This window comes from Macrotis lagotis, chromosome 1 (genome assembly GCF_037893015.1).
Source record: "Macrotis lagotis isolate mMagLag1 chromosome 1, bilby.v1.9.chrom.fasta, whole genome shotgun sequence".
In the NCBI taxonomy this organism is placed as follows: domain Eukaryota; kingdom Metazoa; phylum Chordata; class Mammalia; order Peramelemorphia; family Peramelidae; genus Macrotis; species Macrotis lagotis.
In genome coordinates this window covers 354,099,051-354,116,424 of record NC_133658.1, presented here as the reverse complement: position 1 = coordinate 354,116,424, position 17,374 = coordinate 354,099,051, and the positions used below count along the sequence as shown (strand labels likewise).

Sequence of the window (17,374 nt, the reverse complement as noted above, 5' to 3'; positions counted from 1 at the left end):
GAAACTACACTCTGTCAGTCATACATTCAATATCACTTTAGACCATTTAAAATAACTAGAAAGTATAAAATACCTGAGAGTTTACCAGCCAAAACAGCAGTGGGAACTATACGAACATAAATATGAAACATTTTTAATACAAAATAAAGTAAGATTTAAATAATTAAAGTAATTTTTACTGTTCACATGGATAGGTAAAATCATTATAAAAAAATGACACTTTTATCTACCTAATCTATTTATGTAATGTCATACCAGTTAAATTACTAAAAAAAAATCCTTACTGAGTTAGAAAAAATGATAACTAAGTTCATTTGGAAGAACAGTGGGTCAGAAACTTCAGAGATCAGAGATAGAAAGACAAAGGAAATAGATGCAGTAGTGATGTAGTATCAGACCTTATACCATATTATAAGGTGAAGTATAAAATGGATAGTTTTATTTTAAATTAAAGTTTTCTGATATAAAGAAAACATGCTGCTAAGAATAAAAGTGATACAGAAAATTGGGAAGAGATTTTTCATGGGAAAATGTCTCAGATAAAATGTGATAAAGTTGGAATATTGCTGGGATGGAGGAAATGATGAGCCTTTTGGGAATCTTAGTATTTTTGTCTGAAGAGGATGGTTGTGATTAATTTCGGGTAAGTGGAGTAAACATGGAAGGCTTGTTCCATGGAGAAGATAGGAGGATATGAATAATACCCAACAATAACAAACAAATAAATAAAGATGATTAGGAATATAAGTAAGTAGGAATAGACAGAACTTGTCAGGTATAATATACAACAGTCTGAACAGAGGAATAGGAATTTGGGAAGCAAAGTGCAGATCAGTTTGAGTGGAGAATAAAATGCTTAAAGGGTGGTAATATTAAATAAATGTAGAAAGGTATGATCATGCCAGATTTTAAAAGGTCTTGAATTCCATTCAAAACAGTTTGAATTTTGCTGAGTTATTATTAGGAAACTACTGAAAGTTTTTGAGCTGAGGAGTGACATGACCAAATATTTTTAAAAAATTTGTCTGTTTGTTTTTTGACTTTGGCATGAAGTAAGGATAGTAACTAGGGAAGAGTGGAAGTGGAAAGATCTCTTAGAAATTTCTTGCAAAATTCTATTCAAGAGGAATAGGGAGTGTGAGAAATGTTGTGGAACAAATGTTGAGACTGAATCAATAGGACATAGTAACCAATTAGATTTGAGAGGGAAGATTCAAGGATGATAACCACAAGACTTGGGAGAAAGAGTTGAGTGGTGATGTCTCTGGCAGAAACCGTAATTAGAAGAATTGCTTTTGGGGAAGAGATAAAGGAATATGGTTTGGGGGAATATCAGATCATCTTCATGGTGCTCAACTTGCCTGTTGTGACATTTCTAGATGCCTGTAACTTAACCACAGTCCTGTGACTGATCTCATTTTCCCTGCAAAGATTAGCAGCTTATGTCCATAGGTTCTCTTTGTCATTTTAGTCATGTACCCCGTCTTTCCTTATTTTCTTCATAGAATGAACTTTCCTAAGATCTCATCATTATAATTTTGTGGTATCAAAAAATATTTTATACCATCAATTTCCACCAATAGTAGTAGAAGAGTACTTTTAAATTGATAATGTAGACTCAAATTCCTTCCTCTAATAGAAAGCTAAATTCTGGGGCAAAAATGTTACAACTATTTTCTGGTGGAATTATTGTGTCAGCCTTAGAATGGTACCAATAAGTCTGAGAATAATAGTAGTTCAACAGGTAGTTGATACAGTCAAGGTAATCTGTCTTTTACCATACAAGTACAAAGACATTAGCAAGAGTCCAGGACCTTTGAAGAACAGTTTAACATTTAACTTTGTAGGTCTGTAGCATTCATTTAGTGTTAGAAGAGACCTCAGATTTCACAAGATCTACCCTTGTTTTACAGAATGGGAAGACCATGGTCCATAAAAATAACTCATTTAAAGTTATATAAACAGAAAGTAACAAAACTAGAACTCAAACCCAGGTCATCCAACCTCAAATCTAGAGACTTTCAACTACATCACTTGACCTCTAAAAGTTAGGTTGCTTAGAGACTTGAATAAAGAAAAGTCAAGAAAGAGGGCTGCTGAACAGATCATTACTGATAGGTCCCATTTACCAGACTTCATTATTTGGGGTAAATGAACAAAGGAAAGAACCTGTGAAACCATGGAAAGAATACAAGATTTGGAATCAGGGAATCTGAGGTTAAACACTGCCTCTGACACTTGTGACCTCAGGGAGACCACTTAACCTGCTTGGCCCTCAGTTCTTATTTGAAAAATGAGGATTAAAATATTCTAAAATTTGCTTCATATAGTTATTATGAAGATCAAATGAGATAATGTGCAAATCACTTTGCAAATATTAAAGCACTATAAAATGTCAATTATCATCATTGTAATGATTATTTCTTTGTTAAATAGTATTGACAGTAGAACTTAGGGAGACAGAAATAGGGAGAAAGTAAACCATTTGCTATTTTGCTTGCATTCTAGTTAATGATATTTGAATTCAGATGTTGTTCTCCCCTTCTACCTCTAGGGCTAGATTTATAATTCAGAGCAGATTTATTTGGGTAATCATAATGTAATAGAGGCTAGCCTATGGAGCATATTTGGTGATAGACTTGGACCCTGTCAACTTCTAGAGAAACGTGTTGAGGCTGGGACACTTGTTTTGGAATGCAATGTCTGACCTTCTGGGACAAGATTTGACACTTCAGAATGATGCAGAAAGCCCTCAAGATTCCTTTGGCTTCCACATGTCCACCCCATTATGGTGCCCCAGACCTGTGTCAGAAAAGATTCACTGCTGGAAAGAAGGTGTTGCTCACTCCAATTTTAAAAGGAGTGACTTAACATTTCTGGTTCTCTTAATCAAGTAGCATGGAAATTTCTCTCCCTGGGACTTATGGTGAAGAGGGAGGGAAGGTGCCAGAAATGGCCAGGTGCAGAGTGGGCTATTCTTCCAAGTTCAGGGGCCAAGGACTAAAAGTCTTTCACTGTTGGGCATCTGTGTTTCTGGACATGGCTGAAGTTGTAACCTCAGTCTCTGCCAGAACACAGTAGTCAAAGATCAGACTTATCTTACTTCCCCCTCTCTTTTATGGTTACTTTTATTATAGGATCATAGCGGGAGAACCGAGAAGGACCTCAGGGGCTAGGTAATTCATTCTTTCATTTTACAGATGAGGCCCAAGGAAGTCAAATGACTTACTTAAGTCACACTGGTATGAAATTCTGACTCTAGAGAAATATTGTCTTCATTCTGCCATATCACTCTGCCCTTAAGTCTGTAGAATCTGATACACTTTATATTCATTTGTCATTTGTTCTAGTGAGTGTGTTATTCCCATTTTCAGAGATGATAACCTCTCTGGAAAACCCCAATGTGTTCTGCCATCCTTGTAGGATGATTCTGCTTTGGATTATCACAGGCTTCCAGAGAGCACATTCACCTATTAATTCACTCCTTTTGCAGGGCTTCCTTCTCTTAAGACTTACCTGAACAAGCCATGAATGGGAGCTTTTGCTCAATTGTTATGTTTATAGTTGTGATCTCACTTTTGGTGACAGTGATTCATCATCTTCATGGAGAAGTTTCTTTTGAATAGGTCTTTTGATCATCAAGACTTCCTCCCATCTACTCTCCTCTTAGTTCCCCTCAGCTGTTATATTTTTTTCAAGATCCTCTTGACACATTGAATGACTGGATCTTAACTATTTTTTTGGCCTTTATAACTAAGAAAATAGACCAACCTGAATTTTCCCAGCATTGATATATCCTTCAACTGAAGTGCTTTTCCTAGATAGTTGGAAGATCATCATCAAACTCCCCTTTATGCATGCTCTGTTCCAGGAGTGCTGCCCTGGTAGATTTTTTCAAAGTTTCCACAAGCTATCTGCCTTCCTTGTCTCAGAATCCCTGGCTTCCTACAAACCTTAGTCCAAGTCTCATTTCTTCCATGGAACCTTTCTTAATTACTCTATCTGAAACTTTAGCAGTTAGGTGGTATATTGGATAGAATGCGGGAGTCAGGAGGACCTGAGTTCAAATCCCTCTTGGGACATTTGTGTGGTCCTGGGTGAGTCACTTGATTTCTGTCTTAGTTTTCTCAACTGTAAAATGAGGATAATAGCACTTATCTCCCAGGGTTGTTGTGAGGGTCAGAGGAGATAATTGTAATAAGTTACTTATATACAATAATAATTACAATTAATTGTAAAGCACTTAATGGTACCTATCACATAGTACCATATAAATGTTAGCTAGTAGTATTGTTGTTATTGGGCATCTGAGTTCAAATCTGACCTCAGACATTTGACATTTCCTATCAATGTGGCCTTGGGCAAGTCATTTAACTATGATTGCCTCCCATCCAGGGCCATTTCCAGTCATGCTGTTACATAGCTGGCTACCGGACCCAGAAGACTCTAGAGGAGAAGCTGGTGGCTTAGCACAGCCACCCCCCCCCAATTCAAATCCAGTTCCCATGCATGTTTTGGCATTACCTCCTTGATGTCTCAGTCTTCTTTGAGAATGAAGGACAAGCCATCATCACCATTATACATAATTTGAATTTCTTATGATGTTAGGCACAAAGTAGGATGCTTAATAAGAATGTGTTAGAACTAATTTGATTAAATTGTTGCAAATGTATAAATTATAATTATAAATTCAGTGAAAGAGTCTGGACCTGTGATTTCATGGATACAGCGTATGGAAACTCTCTCTACCAATGTAGATCTGCAAGAATGGTACCCTGAATATAATGACTTGTAGTCTTAGAGAGCTGCCTAGGAGCCCAGGATAACAATAATACCAACAGTAGCAGTAATAGTAGTAGTTGAAGCAACAAGAAAAATATCACTAGTAGTATTTATAAAGTTCTTTAAAGTCTACAAAGCACTTTACAACTAGTTTCTCATTTAAACCCCACACAATCCTGTGTGGTGGGTGCTATTATGAATCCTGTCTTACAAATGAGGAAATAGAGGCACAGAATGCCTAAGTGACTTGGCTAGGGTCATACAGCTAGTAAGTGCTTGAGATGGAATTTTGACTCCGATCCTTGTGACTGTAAAACTTTCTCTCTCCACTCTGTCAGTTAACTGCCTCATAATAGCATGCACATGATCATGTAGCTGGGATATGGCGGAGGTAGAGTTTGAAATCAGTTTTCCTGACTCTAAGGCTGACCCCCATTGACTCTGCCCTGATACCTTCAACCATTTAAAGGGAGGGATTTTAAAACTTAGCGGGGAAATGAAAAGGCTATCTTACCTGTTGATTATGAGACATTTAAATTCATTTTAAATTTAATGCTCCCCAGAAAACAGTCCTTTGTAAGCATCTGTTTTGCAGGGACCATATTGCAAGAAACAATTATGGTGTCTGTACCTGAATTCATTGCTCATGCCTGGAATGAATGATTGCTGTTTAACTTTTCCAAGAACCAAGATTGAAATCAATGGGACTTATCTTATTAATGACAACACTATTATTAAGAAAAAAATAAGAGTTTTAAAACAAGGAGACTTTAGCTCCCAGTTCCTCTCTCAGGTATATCCAGAGCAAATATAAAAATCTCATTTGACTGTATTTCTTTTTCTTCCCCAAAATTTAAGATATAAGGTAACAAGGAGACAGAAATAATGAATAGAATCATTGATATATTTATTCATGTTTCTTTTTCCTCAGGTGGTTGCTCCTTTGATGAACACTACAGCAGCTGTGGCTACAGTGTCGCTCTGGGGACCAATGGATTTACTTGGGAGCAAATTAATACTTGGGAAAAGCCGATGTTGGATCCTGCTGTCCCCACAGGTATGTATGACTAGACAAAAGGACAAAAGCAGGTGTTTATTGTGGTGTGCTTACTGACAATGGGATAGAGTTTCAGAATCTAGGGATCTTGATAAGAGTGGAACCATAAGGAGGGGTCACATTAGGCTTTGACCAGCTCTCTAGGAAACTCAAACAGCTGTTCATCCAACTTATGTAATGATTGTTACTCTGACTGGGAGAATCCAGCCAAGGTGAATGCCAACCCTACCATGACTGTAAGAAGGCCACAGTAATACTACCTGGACTTGACTTCTTAAATGCTGAACTCAACCTCAGGTGTATGTCTGGCTGTATTCCTGTATTGTAGAGTGACTCTGGATCATCTCACTGAGCAAATGTAGCTAAGACAATACTAATGACAGCCTTGGAGAGTAGTCATTTATACAAATAAAAGAGGTGCTTTTTTTTAAACATTATAGATTATTACTATGGTAGTATTTATACAACAAAATGGACTTTGGACTTGGAATCAGGAAGGCCTGAGTTCAAATGTAACCTCAGACACTTATTACCTAGGTGATCCTGGGCAAGTCACTTAACCTTGTTTGCCTATTTCCTCATTTGTAACATGAGCTGGAGAAGGATAATGTAAAACCATTTCAGTATATTTGCCAAGAAAACCCCAAAAGGATTCTAAAGAGTCAACAAAAACAACAGATGGTACCTTAAGCAAAACTGTGGGCCTCAGTTTCCTCACCTATAAAATAATAGGGATTTGATTAGAAGACCTCTAATGTCTCTTCCACTTTCATTTTAGGAATACCTCTGGTTATGGAAATTATAAGAAAGCAAATATATGTATCTTAATTTTTATAATGAATTTTCTAGCTGTCTAATGATAGAATGAGTTGCTTCAGGAGGAAAGGAAATTACCTTCTATGGAGGTGTTCAAATAGAAGCTGCAGGGTGCTCTATCAGGGATGCTTTAAAGGAAATTCTTATATTGGATTGGAGCTTCTAATAAATAACTGCTATGGTTTCTTCCAGCTCTAGACTATTATGATTCTATGAGTACAGAGGGAAAGGAGGTCAACACTATATACATGTTATTTATCATACATTACATTCCCTTCCTGAAGCATGAATCCTTTATGATTCTCTTTGTCAAATGACCATCCAACCTTTGCTTAGACAGTGACAAGGAGCTTACTACTACATGAGATTTGCTGCTCAAGTTCTTATATTAAATTGCAGGAAAAGACAATGTACGTTACCCTTTCGGAGGTGGATGCTTTGCTGATCTTTATTCCTTCAACTTATGGGAACAGTCATCTCAGATCTCTCCCTCTCCTTGAAATATCCCCAAACCTGCTATCAAATTACCCTGTTTTCATCCCCAATAGCCCAATCCAAAGAACTATTAAGACTTTCCTGTTGGTGGAACTTATATATCCTTGACTGCTTTTTATGGAATCAGAATTATTTTTAAGCCTTTGTAGAGACCAATGCCATTCCAGTTACTTTATGTTGGTCTTTATGGTGCCATGTTTTGAAGGGCATTGTCTGAAATTTTCCATTTCATTCTCCTCCTACTATTGCACTGGCATTCTGCTACTAACTATTTCTTGCCTTAGACTCAGGTCAAAGGGGAAGTTTTTGAGGGAGTGGAGCTAGATAAAGGAGGGGTTTCTAAGGCAGAACTGATTAGGAATATGATCAATTGATAGGGAAAGCAGTAGAAGCCTGGTGAATTACCCAGGAAAGGTGATGATAGGACATTTCTGTTTTCCAAGGGGATATTTTCACAACTGAAGGAAGACAAAGGTCAGAGGGAAATGAAAAGCCCTGGAAAGGATTCAGGTGATAGTGATTAGCCATAGTTTAAAAAATAGGATTCATTTTGCTGAAGGTTCTTATCCACATCTGCAAATATGGTTTGATCAGAGTTCTGCCTAAGCCATAGAGAGTGACAGAGGGTCAGAGCTTAGGAACATCAATATCTATCTGGGCTGTTCCATTTGTCTAAGGAAAGTCACTGATTTAGACCTGGAAGGGACCTTAGAAACCTGGCCCCTTGTCTTTCAGATAAGGAACCTGAGCTCTGAAGATGTTCAGCTCTTTACATAAGGTCCCACAGACAGTAAATGACAGGGAAAAAAATTGTACCCAGATTCTCTGACTCTAAACCCACTGCACCTTTTCAGTGTTTCATGTTCCTTCCAAATTTCTGTCAGTAGGAAGCCATGGTTGGAGATCAATAAGACTCCTTTAAATTGAAAGATGTTGAAAAAATAAATTAAAAAAATGAAGACTGTTGAACATGGAGCATAATAGGGAGTAGTAATCATGTCTTTGAGTGACTGTCAAAATAACTGTTGCCACGGAATTTTCCTGGCTCTCAGCCCCTCATTCAGAGGGCCTTAGACCAGAGACAAAGCTTCCTTCCCCTGTTGGGTCACTGAGTAATCCAGTTTGGCTGATCACATTACTTTTTTTATCATCCTGATTAATTCAGGAGAGTGACCTCAAGACTGCATTCTTTGGTTGGCTCTATTGGCTGGTGAGACCCATGTAGAAGAATACTTGTGCTTTGGCAAGGGAAAAGAAGTCAGCATGAGGAGATTGAGATGGAAGGTGGTAGAATACAAGAGCAAAACATTATACGAATCCATCCTCTGCCTCCTTTAGGTTTAACTAATAATAACCTCTTGCAGAGATAACTAATTCTTGATTCCAGTCTTAATTATCTAAGTCTCTTATATATGAAAGTGACATTTCATAAATAGTGGCTTGCATTAATGTGATCTACAGAGTTTTTGCTAAATAGAGGCATTTGATAACAATCATTAAATTATTCTGTCCTGTGGATCACAGCAGCTGGGAATTCTGTTTATGCAAAGAAATCAGAGAATTAATTTGAACTAGTTTAAATTATTTGTTCTTATCAGAAGCAATATATGTTGGGAAGGAAGCTTTCTGGTCCTCCTCTAATGAAGTCGGCTTAAATCTCTTTAGGGCCCCCTTAAATATTCAAAATATTCATTTTTAAAAGGATATAAGACCCTTTAGAAAGTAGTTCTAGATTCCCCAAAAGGATAAATGGTCAAATGATATGAACAGACTTCTAATAAGAATTTACAAACTATCAGCAATCTTATGAAAGATTGTTCTAAATCATACCTAATAAGAGAAATGCATATCAAAACAACTCTGAGGTTTCATATCATACCCAGTACCTTGACAAAGATGACAAAATATGAGAAAAACATAATTATGGCAAAGCTTTTGTTTTTAATTTTTCTTTCCCCATGGAAGGAGAAGTGGGAGAGAAAAATATTAATTGAAAAAAATAAAATGTAGCTGTGCTTTTCACCATAGAAAAAGAATTAATGTGTGAAGGATTGTTGGAAGACATGCACAATGCCCATCAACTCCAGATCTGGGGCTCCCCCTGCCAGAATTCCTATTCTACTCTACTGGGGGAGCTGTGATTTCTACAGTAATTCTGGAAAGAAATTTGGAATCATTCAAAGAAAATGACTAAAATATCCACATGCTTTTGGACCTATAGATAACCTATATTAGGCATATTCCCCCATACCTTGAAATGTTTATAACAGCATGTTTTGTTTTAGTGTTGTTGTTCAGTCATGTCTTACTCTTCACAACCCCATTTGAGGTTTTTGTTACAAAGATATTGCAGTGGTTTGCCATTTCCCTCTCCAGTTCATTTTACAGATGAGAAACTGAGGCTAAGAGGGCCAGATGACTTGTCTAGAGTCATTTAGCTAGTAAGTGTATAAGGCCAGATTTGAACTCAGGAAGCCAAGTCTTCCTTACTCCAGACCCAGCACTCTATCCACTGTATTTCCTAGCTGCTTCTTTTAGTGCTATTGTTTTTTTTTTTTAGGCTTTTGCAAGACAAATGTGATGAAGTGACTTGCCCAAGGCCACACAGCTAGGTAATTATTAAGTGTCTGAGGTCAGATTTTGAACTCAGGTACTCCTGATGCCAGGGCTGGGGCTCTATCCACTGAGCCACCTTAGCCACCCCCCCCAGCTGCTTCTTTTGAAAGGCAGGCAACTGGAAACAAAACAGATGCCCATTGATTGGGAAATGGTTAAATAGATTGCAGCACAGGGAGCATAGTGGAATATATATTTTGTTACAAGAAATGAAGAATATAGAGAAGAATGGAAGATCTATTAAATGATTCAAAGTCAAATAAGTAGAAGCAGTAAAATAAATAATGCCTACAAAGGCAGAAAAGAAGTTAATCAATGTTTTATTATAAGAACGAAGCATAACCCCAAGAAGCATTCAGAAAATGTATGTACCTCCCTCCCTTCTTTCCAGAAAACTATGGGTGAAGAGCAATACATATGTTAGACTTGGTTGATATGCTTTAATTTTGCTAAACACCTGAACTGCTTTTCCCCTCCTCTCTTTAATTTCTTTGTAATAAGGGATAGCAATCCAGGGAGAGAGGAAGATATATTGAGAGATACAGGTAATGTAAAAACAAAAGATAGCAATAACTTTTTTTAGGTTTTTTTTGCAAGGCAATGGGGTTAAATGGCCTGCCCAAGGCACACAGGTAGGTAATTATTAAGTGTCTGAGGTCAGATTTGAACTCCTGACTCCAGGGCTGGTGCTCTATCCACTGCACTACCTAGCTGCCTCACCAATAACATTTTTTTTAGGGTTTTGCAAGGCAGATGGGGTTAATTGGCTTGCCCAAGGCCACACAGCTAGGTAATTATTAAGTGTTTGAGACAGGATTTGAACCCAGGTACTCCTGACTCCAGGGCCAATGCTTTATCCACTGTGCCACCTAGCTGCCCCTCACCAATAACATTTTAAAAAATGACTTGAGGAGGCAGCTAGGTGGTGAAGTAGATAGAGCACCAGTCCTGGAGTCAGGAGTAGGTGAGTTCAAATCCTGCCTCAGATACTTAATAATTACCTAGTTGTGTGGCCTTGGCAAGCCACTTAACCCCATTTGCCTTGAAAAAAAAAAAGAAAAGAAACTTTAAGTTTATCATGTCCAACTTTTTTATTTTAAGAAAAATGAAACTCAAGTCTAAGATAAATATTGTACCTGCCTTTGCCTAATATGGCAAAGATGACACTTCCTCTCAGCTGTTAAAATGATCAGATTTTTAAATTGATAAAAATTTTAAGATAAAAATCTGTATTAACTATTGGATTAACAGCTAATTATTTTTCTTCGGCTGACTCTTAGGTACTGTTCTCCCAACATGACAGAAGCCCATGTAGAGAAACTTCCAGGACCATGCATTGATGACTCTGTCTCATTGCAATGTACTTAAAATAAACTAATTCTGAGTAGCACTATAATTTTAAAATATGAAAGAATATTTGAGATCTAGTTTAGTATCCTCACTTCACTGATGAGGAAAATGAAGCCCAAGGAAATTCACTGAGCCATCCAAGATTTCATAAGCACCCAGTGGCAAGACCAGTTCAACTTCAAATGCAGAGTTTTCTTTCTCATTTACTGCACTTCACATTCCTCCCCTCTGTAGGTCACAGAGATATTATAAAGTTTGTATTATACTGGCATTTGAAAGCTAACACCAGTCCATGGTACTAGAGGTCAAATATATATATGCTACTCCTCAGTTATTCATGTTAGTATTTCTAAACTCTCCATCCAGTCATTATTAGGATTTTTTTCCTAAGTATTTTTTAAATGGACTATTCCTTCATCATTATCTTCCTCTTCAGGACCTAATACCTAGTACGATTAGTGTTGAAAAATGGGAAATTGATGTTTATAAAGGGGAGGAAAAGCAGCAAAATTCTGGAGTTTGGTTTTAAGAGAAGTAGTTTAGAGTATTGTGAATCACTTTGAGATGTGCTTTGTGATTGTGGGTTCAGAATCCCTGCCTCTTCATATAGGGTTTTATCTAAATTTAATACCATGAAAAGAAATGAATTCACTGAATACATGGGAAAATATATGTGTATATATATTAATACATATATACATACTTATCTATACTTATATGATACATCTTTATTTATATCTATATATCTCTATATTTAACTATCCCTGGGCTAAATGTAAGGTGATATTTAACACAGATAAAAGTAATATTACACTTGGATTAAAGTCAACAAGATGAGCATGGATAGACAGTAGGTGTCTTAAAAAAGATCTGGGAGTTTTCATGGATTATTAATTTAGTATGATCTAAGGCAATATCAGGGAGAGAAGGAAATGTACATTTATGACAAGTCCTAAGCATTTTATACAAGTATCATCTCATTTGATTTTCATAACAGCTATGTGAAGTAGATACTATCATTATCCATTTTTTGCAGTTGAGGATACTAAAGGCAAACAGAGGCTGTGACTTGTCCATGGTCACACAGATAATTAAGCATTTGTAGCTGTATTTGAATTCAGGTATTCCTGACCATAGGCCCAGTATTCTATTCCTCGCATACCCCACTCTTCCCTTTTTCTATATATAGCAGCTAAAATAATTCAGTCTTAATCTATGTTGTATTCAGGACTCAGGAGGTGGTATTTTCACTATAGTCTGTTCTGGTCAAGCCATATTTTGAGTATTGTGTTCAGTCATTGATACCATATTTTAGGGAGAGTGTTTAATTAAATGGAGAGTGACAAGAAGGTAACTAGGATGAAGAGGAGACTCAAATTCATGTTCTGAAGACATCAACAAATATTTATTGAGTGTCTGCAAGGTTCTTGTCCCTGAGAACATTAAAAAAAATAAAAAATGACCCTGCCCTTGGCTTCATTCCATTAGGAATAGTTAAAGGAAGTAGGTGTATCTACCCAGAGAAAAGAATTGGAAGGGCATGACTGGAGCCTGTGCCTTGGTCCCTCCTCTCATCCTGGGTGATGGCTCTTCTAGATATCCCTCCTGACCTGGCTCTCTAACCAGCTCCTCCATAGTCTTTCCATCTATCTTGCCCTGTGATTGACTGTCTTTCCAGCTTCAGGCCTCTGCTGCAGTTTTGGGACAAGAAACTGTGATCAAGTCAACTCTGCCATTGTTCCTTGATGAGAGTGTCCCAGTCTACATTCCAAGTGCCCTAGTCACCAGCCCAGCAACTCTTTTTGGCCTGACCCTAATCACTACTAGTTTGTCTTCTTCAAGGACTGCCTTTGTAATTTTATTTGTATCCTCAGTGCATGGTACTTAGTAATTCCTTAAGAATAGTTTTTCATTTGTTCATCTTCAAATACTGGAGGAGAGATTAGTTTTATTCTCCTTGGTACCAGAGGGCAGAATTAGGATCAGTGAGGGAAGATGTAGAGTGCTAAATTTAAGCTTGTTATTAAACATCCAATACCTACCTAGAAGCTGAATGAATTACTTTATGGGTTCCCTCTCATTGGAGTTCTTTGGAAATTGAGAAACAACCTGGGTATGTGACAGAGGGTATTATGGTTCACATGAGTTGGATTATATGGCTTCCATGCTCTCTTCGTGCTCTGAGAACTGGGAGACATTTTAATATTTCAAGGATTGCAACCTATTTGTGGATTGTTGGATGGCCTCTTCGTGTAGCTGTGAACAAAAAATTCATGGCCTTTCTTTCAAACTGGCAATGAGCCTCCCTGAATTTTGGTCAGACTGATGCTTAGATGACAGTCATAGAGCTTGAAGCCTTGTCAACTGACCAGGGCCTTGAAAACTTGCATTTCCCCTGATTTAATCTTTGAGGACTCCAGGTAGCTCTCCACACCATCAATGGTCAGCAAGTATTAATTAAGAGTATGCTATATGCTAGGTATGGGACATACAAATGATGCAGTATTGGTGAAAGATTTTAGGGAATTTATTGAGGTAATGTAACAAATATAATTAACAAACTTTTTCTTTTTTTCCCCTCTTTTCGTAGTTCTATATATTCCTGCTTACAAGGAAATACACAAAATTTTTAGTGAAATAAATCAGAATCTAATCATATAGGATGAATCTTGAATCTTTTTCTCCTCTAAGTCAGAAGCTCCTTTTCCACATACAACAGCACTTTAAAACTGCCAGTACATACATGTGTTTGTGTGTGTGTTTATATCTATTTTAAAAGACATTAGGAGACACAGATGCTTTTCTTGCTCAACAAATTGATTTACAGTCTGGCAGTAAAGCATCAAAACCAGACTAGCCTTGAGTTGAATGGATCTCCCTAGCTGTCTTTAATTTATTTGAGCCTTGACTGGCCTCATCCTCTTTTATAGCAGGAAGTGCTTTCTCTTCAAGGTCCTCTATCCCAGGCTCTGTGTACCTCTACAGCTTCTGGGTGCTTGAATCCCTGTACCTCAGGGACCAAGGAAGAATACCTGCAGTCATTTCAAGCATATTTATTGTTAATCTCAAGAGCTTAATGTGAAACCCTTGCTAAGTGTGAGTCACTGCTCCCTTTCTGAGCTAAATTTCAGAAGTTTCCCTAAAGTTCTTTTGTCACACATAAACCTGCATTGCTTTAGCTGTATTGACTTATGTGCGTGTGAATGAAATAGAGAAGGAAAGGCTGATGTATGTGTATGTGTGAAATATAAAGAGTGAGAGAAAGGGAAGATAGGAGGAAGAGATGGGGAAGGAGAAGAAACTGGAAGAAAGACAGTCACACACACAAGTCAATACAGCTAATGCAATTCAGGCTTATATGTACCAAAAAGAACCTTAGGGAAACATCTCTTTCTTTATTTCAATTAGATTTGAACTTAAGTTGAGTATTCCTGACTCTAGGTTCAGTACTCTATCCATGGAGCCACCTAGCTGCCCCAAATAGCTGTCCTTTCTACATAATGGAATATTATTACACTATAAGAAACAAAGAACAAGAAGAATTCTGAGAAGCATGGGAAATCTCAAGTGAACTTATTGCTAATAAAATAAGTAGAATTGAGAAAACAATATGCATAATGGCCACAGCAGTTTAAAGGATAAAACATAATAATGAAATCCCAAATTAAATGCTTAGTAATTATAAGACACAAGAAATATGCTCATCCTTCCCTTTGGCAGAGGTGGAGGATTACAGATGTAGAACATTTTATTATATTGATGTGATTAGTTTTTATGAACTTTTTATATTTAAAAATTTGTATAACAGATTAATAATAATAATAATTGACCTTCATATAGTGCATTAAGATTTACAAAGCACTTAATTTACAAATATTATCTCAGTTTATCTTTACAACAGCCCTAAGAAGAAGATGCTATGATGACCCCTATTTTATAGGTAAGGAAACTGAGATAGTTTTTGACTTGCTTAGTGGATTGCACAGCTTACTAAGTAAGTGTCTTAGGTGGAATTTGATCTAAGGACTTCCTGATTTCAGTACTCCATCTACTGTGTCACCTAGCTGCTTAATGTACCTCACTGGGGGAAGGATATATTAAGAAATGAAGTTAATGCAAAAAACATCAAAGATTTTAACACATTAAAAAAGTATCATGAAAATATGAGTTTGTATTTTATGTATTGGTATGTTTATGGTGTATCAGTATGCTAATTGATGTGACTTGTGCATCCATGGGTAAATTGTAACCTCTATTCACCTTTGTTCTTTTCATCCATAATTTTCTGTGAATCATCCATAAAGGATCTTCCATTACATCAGAGGTCTTGTTCTTTTTATGTTTGAGGGGTATATACCAGAGTCTGTCCTTGTGTTATTATCCCTTACTCTTTTTTTAGGTTTTTGCAAGGCAAATGGAGTTAAGTGGCTTGCCCAAGGCCACACAGCTAGGTAATTATTAAGTATCTGAGACAGGATTTGAACCCAGGTACTCCTGACTCCAAAGCTGGTGCTTTATCCATATCCCTTACTCTTAAGAGAGCTCCTCTTCAGGCTAGACATGTATTTAAATGATCTCATTTACAGCTTTTAAATCATCATTGATAATATACTTTTTTAATAAGGCAATGGAGTTAGGTGACTTGCACAAGGTCACATAGCTAGGTAATTATTAAGTGTCCGCGTCTGAATTTGAACTCAAGCCCCCCTGACTCCAGAGCTGGTGCTCTATTCACTGTGCCACCTAGTTGCCCCAATAATATGTTTTTGCATATCCACATGATTCTACTTGTTGTCCCTTGGGTTATTTGTAATTTTGTTTATTCTGCAACTATAGTTAAGTTTGAGAAAAACTCCACACATTTCCCCTTCTATCCAGATCCTGTCTCTGATGATTATGTATGTACAAGAGAAAGAAATTAAAGGGATGATAAATAAATACATTCTTCACTTCTGCAGACATTTCTTTGTATGGACCAGTCTTTTACCTCACATGTCTTTTCCCAAATACCCATAGACCTCACTCCTATTCATGATCTCTTATTTATACTGTCAGTATCCTAGTTACTTCTTGTTCTTTTTTACTTCTTATTTGAATCTTTAAAAAAATGTTCTTTGGAGTTCTTCCCACCTCTACTTTTCTCTTTTGATATAAACCATTTTTTCACATACTACCAGATTAATCTTCCATTTAGTGTACATTACTCCTCTACTCAGAAACCTTCAATGGCTCTCTTTGGTATTCAAAGCACTCTAAAAGTTGTTACCATATTATCATTCCAGTCTTGTTTCACACAGCTGTCTTCTGTGTACCATATGTGGCAGTAATACTTTCCTTCCCCTTCTAAGTCTTCTATCCTACTGTTCCTATGTTTAGAATTCTTTCACCACTATCTCATCTCCATCTACTAAGATTCCACTCAGCCTTTAAGGTCTAGTTTCTGTGCTACTTCCTCTAAAAATCTTTCTTGAACCTCCCTTGGTTCCCTTTATCTTTTCCATAGCATTGGTTTTTATTCCTTTTATATACTTTATACAATTATGTGATAATTATCTATTACTTCCACTCGAACTCCATGAAGACACAAATGGTAGCTTCTCTCTCCGTTTCTTTAATGCCAAGCATGGGACCCTGCATACACCAAGTGTTTAATAAATGTGGATCTTCATGGCTCTTGGTATGGCATTGGGACAACAGTTGTGTTTCTTTAATCTCTGCACCAAGGTACAAACACCATGTTATTCTCCTGAGTATTTACCCCACGTTAGCAATAAGTTGTATTGAGGAGAATACTGCATTCTACTTCTTGTTGCCAGTATGACTTTGGACAATTCATTTACCATAGATTTAAAAATGAACAGAACCCTAGAGGTTGTCTAGTCCTGTGCTGTCAAACTCAAATAGAAACGATTCCCTGCAGGCTATGTATTGATTTAGAAAACCACAGCTTAACATTATATTGTATTATATTTTTAGGTATTCTATCAGACACTCCTAATTAGATTTTAGCTTGGTTCCCTCAGTCAACCTAGAGGTTGAACACATCTGACTTGCTCATGGTTTTGAGTAGTAAGAAAATTCAAACCTTCTGCTTGTGAGTTTGATGTTTTTTTCCCTACTGAACTGTTCTACTCTATTAAATGAGAGAGACTGGGCTAGTTTAGGAGTATTTGTGGTACATAAACTTGTTTTTCTAAAAAAAATTAACCATTTTTCAAAAATTCTTTCCTTTGTGATCCTACGTATTTTATTTTATGC

General features: G+C 36.9%; 1 protein-coding gene across 2 annotated transcripts in view; it reads left to right on the top strand.

The window, feature by feature from the left end:
* The window catches only part of PTPRT (protein tyrosine phosphatase receptor type T), a 1,378,737-nt gene that overhangs the window by 353,928 nt on the left and 1,007,435 nt on the right, over positions 1–17,374 (top strand). For both annotated transcript variants that reach the window (XM_074211996.1, XM_074211997.1), the window contains exon 2: positions 5,714–5,839. In XM_074211996.1, coding sequence (XP_074068097.1) covers positions 5,714–5,839 — 126 coding nt within the window. The remainder of the gene's footprint in view (positions 1–5,713; positions 5,840–17,374) is intronic.